The sequence below is a fragment of the Volvox carteri genome (assembly GCF_000143455.1).
Source record: "Volvox carteri f. nagariensis unplaced genomic scaffold VOLCAscaffold_29, whole genome shotgun sequence".
In the NCBI taxonomy this organism is placed as follows: Eukaryota; Viridiplantae; Chlorophyta; class Chlorophyceae; order Chlamydomonadales; family Volvocaceae; genus Volvox; species Volvox carteri.
The window spans coordinates 1,320,928-1,325,671 of record NW_003307572.1 but is presented as its reverse complement, the minus strand read 5'-3'; the positions used below and the strand labels follow the sequence as shown (position 1 = coordinate 1,325,671).

Genomic DNA, 4,744 nt, shown 5'->3' with positions numbered 1-4,744 from the left:
CTGTAAGATTCAGGTTTTGTGACAAGTCCGAGGTTGGTCACCCCATTTTCAGTTGTGCACAAATGTAAGGTGACGTCGTGCACATGTACACCCTAGGGTTGGTAGGAGGCGGCAGCGGATAGAGGCAGAGGGGAGGAGGCGGCAGGGGAGGAAGCAGCAGGGGATAGAGGCGGCAAGGGAGAAGGTGGCAGGGGATGGAGTCGGAAGGGGGAGGAGGCGGCAAGGGATAGAGGCGACATGCGAGAAGCGGCAGGAGATAGAGGCGGCAGGGGAGAAGGTGGCAGGGTAGGAGGTGGCAGGGGAGGAAGTGGCAGGGGACGGAGGCGGCAGGGATAGAGGCGGCATGCGCAGAGGCGGCAGGGGATTGCGGCGGCAGGGGAGAAGGTGGCAGGGGAGGAGATGGCAGGGGAGGAAGTGGCAGGGGACGGAAGCGGCTGGGATAGAGGTGGCAGGGACAGAGGTGGCAAGGGATGAGGCTGCAGGGGATAGAGGCGGCAGGGGAGGAGGCGGCAGGTTAGTTAGGAGGCGGCAGGGGAGAAGGCGGCAGGGGACGGAAGCGGCAGAGGACGAGGCACAGATCGGGGAAGCGGCAGGCGAGGAGCGGTACCCCACCCCTTTCTTTGGGCACACAGAGTCGTAGGCTCCCTTACTTATTTTTACGCACTTTCCTTGGAGCACTCATCTATTACTCCCTTGCCATACGGAGAGGGAGAGGTGATTAATCATACCTTCTCTGGCCGGAATAAACCGTTTCAAAATTGGGACATGATAAAATCGGAACATGTCTGGTCTGGTCTGGTTGACCTTCTGCGAGAAGCTGATTAAGGTCCTAGGTTTGATTACTGGGGACCCCCAGGACAATTTCGGGAGAGCAAGAGTGTGGCTAGTGCTCGAGATGTGAAGTTGAGGTCACGGTCGATGGACCTAAATTCGCACGCTGGATTGTGGTGATTGCTGAAACCTCTGTCTCTATGGGTGTGCTGGTGACTGGATGAGGATCCTCATCCAGTCCTTTGGATACCTCCGGAGGGATGCAGAAGGCAGGATCCAGCGCCTTGGACTTACAGTTCGTATGGCGTATAGTGTGGTAATGGTGGATGGTGCTGTATGGTGATAAATCGTAGTTTTGACAATGTGATAAAGTGGCCCAGAAGCCTTTGGAGGCTTCAGAATGGGATCCCACTCTGTAACATTATATGAATTAGATGAACATCAGGAGTGTTTTTTTACTAGGATGTTACAGGTAATCCTGCCAATTTCTACAGCATCAATGTTACTTGCCTGACGTATTCTTGGCATATGGTCAAAAAATATGCATGTACCTACTGCAGGTTCGAATATGTTGCCGTACCTAAAACCCATGCGCAGAAATGCTGTCCGCATGAGTTTTACCAGTAACTCCGGAGTATAATATTTAAAAGCGCGCTTGATAGACTCAATACCATCATCGCTTAAACGGGTCTTTCATTCCTTGTATATGTCAGGAGTGTATATTGCCTCCCTGAGACCGCGCCATCATGCCTTCAGCGTGTTGCTAGGTATTTGTCTAAAGGATGTGCGTCCTGGGTACGTAACTTCCTCTTATCCCCAACACCCACTTCACCGCCCAACTGCAGACTACATGAATTCATGCCATTGTCGCATCTAAACCCGCCCGCCCCCATGACCTCCTTCCGCACCGTAGGTTGGTGAGGGTGCTCCAGGACGCCGGCAATATACCCGTGAAGGAATTGTACGACAGGGACAGGGAAGTTAGACTGTACAGCGCCGATAAGTCCGGAGGCAGCGTCCCCCCCAGCCTGGCACCATCGAGGCGCAGCAGCTGCAATGCGTCTAGTTGGCCTGCACACGGGCGAAATGCAGTTTGTGGAACATGAAGGCGTGGGTGAGGGCGTGTGGGCATGGAAAAGGAAAGACACATAAAGCCAAGCGTGTGGCAAGCAGGTACTTGCCCTGACCGGTCAGGGTGGTTCCCGGTTGGAGGTTGAAGGGGGGTAACCGCATCCTTGCTCATGCTTATCCTTTTGCGACCCCTATAAACATCCTATCAGAGGGACAGGGACGATTTGCAATTGCATGCAATGCTATATGTAAAATGTTCGGCATTTTGTGCTCCTTCAACACCGCCGTACAGCATCATACAGCAAACTTACCGATGGTGGCTGGCAGTGCTCCCACAGGCAGTGTGATGTTGCCCAATAGGTCAATTGCCGTCACGCGCCGGCCGGAACAGGTCACGCATGCCCAGCCGTCTGTGTAGGATACATACGCCAAGCAGGGCCATTAGTCGCAACAATGTGCACAAACTGCTCAAGCCAGCTTGTGAGGCATCGATGCACACAGCTAGGTGAACCATGGAAAAGTACAGCTTCATTCTACTGTGTGCTATGCTATTTATTGGCTTTGCTCCAAAACATACGACAAGCTCTGGCACAACTGTGAAGGGACATCAGTCCCGTCCACGGCTTCGGTGGAGTTTTACACCAGTTTTCAGAGCTAAGGCGCCATCACCCCAGGCCAGAGCTCCAAGCCGGAGCATGCATCCATGTCTGCACTCGCATCCCCATCCAGGCCACCTCCATGAGGGTTAACCCGCGCTGCATGCTATGCTCTCCTTAATCGTCACCACAACACATCCAAATCCCATTCCATTGCCAGCCACCAGCTACCACCTGCTTCCTAACAAGACGTTCGCATCACCACATTTCACCGTCGCCATGTCTGGAGCCGTGGCTCGGTGCTTCCCACATTCCTACATCCGCCATAACCCACCGCTGCATGGCGCCACACCTGACCAGCTGCTCAAATATGAGGGTGGTGAGGGACCTGCCAGAGTCAGCAATACCGCCGCGTCATCAGCCTCCGTGCGGGATGCCCAGGCAAGCTGCAGATGCCTACTAGCGACCCCCGCTAGCAGCAATAGCAGCATTATCAGGACCGGTGACTCCAGGTGCCTGGTTGGCAAGCAGGGTGTACCAAATGCTGAAATGACGAGGAACGGTCTGTGACAAGGTTCTTCACCCCGATTCGGGCCCGAACATTTTTGAGATCTTTCCATTTTGCCCGAAAGGAAAATTAGTCCGCCCCAGAGCATCCCGAACGGATTTTGGGTCTTTTGAAGCATTTCTTGGGGGCCCCACTGAAGCCTCCCGAAGGCATTTTCGGAGAAAACTGAACGATATTTAAGCGTAAATTTGCATATTTTCGGGCGCGGAAAGGGCTGCAGTATAAGGCCCGCTTGGTCACCAGTCCAGGGATCTAGCTGAAACTTGACCAGGTTTGCGGAAACTTTTCGTACTTGGGAACCCTTTTGCGGAAACGCTGCGGAAACTGCGGAAACTTGCGAAAACTATAAAGTATCTATATAAAGCTATTTTTAGCTCTTTGCAGTGTTGCGATAATATGGACAATCTCAATCGCGCTCTTGGCAATGCGGTTCAGTCTCGTGGGATCTGCAAGCATTCCGCCTCTCTTTGACCCCCAATCCCCCAGGCCAGAGCATACTTATCATAGGCCTCCCCCATAGTGCTTGATTTTGACGGATTGGATTGGTACGCTCGGATCGGGTCCTTCCGATGTTGTTTGCAGGTAGCAGAGCAGTTCTTGCTCTTGTCATAATGTCTTCTATCAACATGTTTCCAAACGTCGGTAGCAGGCCTTCCACCTTCTTTGGGCTGAAACACAGTCGAACTCTAGAATGTCGTTAGCCCCGAGGTCGGGGGCAGTGATTGTAGACTTTTACACTAAAGTATTGTCACTTGTGAAGTAAACGCACAGGCGTGGAATATGTTTTTGACGTTCCGCAGTACTGCAAGCGATTTCTTTTTCCGCAATTTCTTCATTTTAGGCCCTCTGCGGAAAGTGGGAAGAAACCTATTTCCGCAGGTCTCTGTTTCCGCACGTTTCGGTACCGGCTAGATCCCTGCACCAGTCAAACCCTAAGTACAATGGGCATTGCGGCTGTACCACACACATTTTTATACGTCTAAGGATATCCATATGCCACATTTTCATACATCTAAGCATATCCATATGCCGCATTTTCATACATCTAAGCATACCCATAAATAAACACGCTTCTACTCCTGCTGCTAACGGCAAAGCTGCTGGACATCTTTCAGTGAACACTGGCTGTAAGTTTCGAAAAGGTCGATGCAAACTTCAAACGTTTTGTTGACCTACAGTCTTGCGTCGTTACTATGAAAGTAGCAAGTAAACTAACCAGCAATCGTTGTTATACACTGCATGTAAGGAGTTTCGTGAAGTTGCTAGTGTTCTTTTGCCACTCGGCAAGCCCTAACCGCCTATTTGCCATCGATGTCAACGAACTTGACGGTTTGCAGAAAGAGTTTTCAGTTATGAAGTCAAAGATGGCCTGGGAGCGGGCCTGGGCTGGAATGCATCAATGGGTCCACTTGTTTCCACACTTAGGGTTTTGGGTAATTCCTTTTTCCTGAACGACTGCTCCCAGGCGCCATGTTCCAAAATAAAGTCAAATACCTGTTAAGTCAGCCATCCTAGGATATTACGATAGAATCTAGTTAAACTTTACCCCGAAAAACGCTTCAGACAGTTTCAGGGTGCCTGAAACAAGTTGGGTGTCGGCTTCCTTGAAGCCAGAAAAAGGGGGGGCCCCCCCTGCATCCGTACAGGCCGGTAGCTAACGCGGCACGTGTGACAATTGATGGGTAGTGTCAACGCGGTGGGAGATGTGCTTTGTTGCAGCAGTGCTGATGGTGTAGGA

General features: G+C 51.8%; 2 protein-coding genes across 2 annotated transcripts in view; one reads left to right on the top strand and one right to left on the bottom strand.

The window, feature by feature from the left end:
- Positions 1-1,083, top strand: part of VOLCADRAFT_93102 (uncharacterized protein) — a gene marked incomplete at both ends in the record, with an annotated part of 9,979 nt that extends 8,896 nt beyond the window's left edge. Inside the window, one exon of the mRNA XM_002952423.1 lies at positions 1,030-1,083. Within this exon, the coding sequence (XP_002952469.1) occupies positions 1,030-1,083 (54 nt within the window). The remainder of the gene's footprint in view (positions 1-1,029) is intronic.
- Positions 1,084-1,627: 544 nt separating this feature from the next.
- Positions 1,628-2,929, bottom strand: VOLCADRAFT_93101 (uncharacterized protein; the record flags this gene model as incomplete). Its single annotated transcript, XM_002952343.1, has 3 exons — positions 1,628-1,842; positions 2,154-2,252; positions 2,773-2,929. 3 exons carry the CDS (start codon positions 2,927-2,929, stop codon positions 1,628-1,630), a joined length of 471 nt encoding a protein of 156 aa, XP_002952389.1.
- Between the last annotated feature and the right edge of the window lie 1,815 nt (positions 2,930-4,744).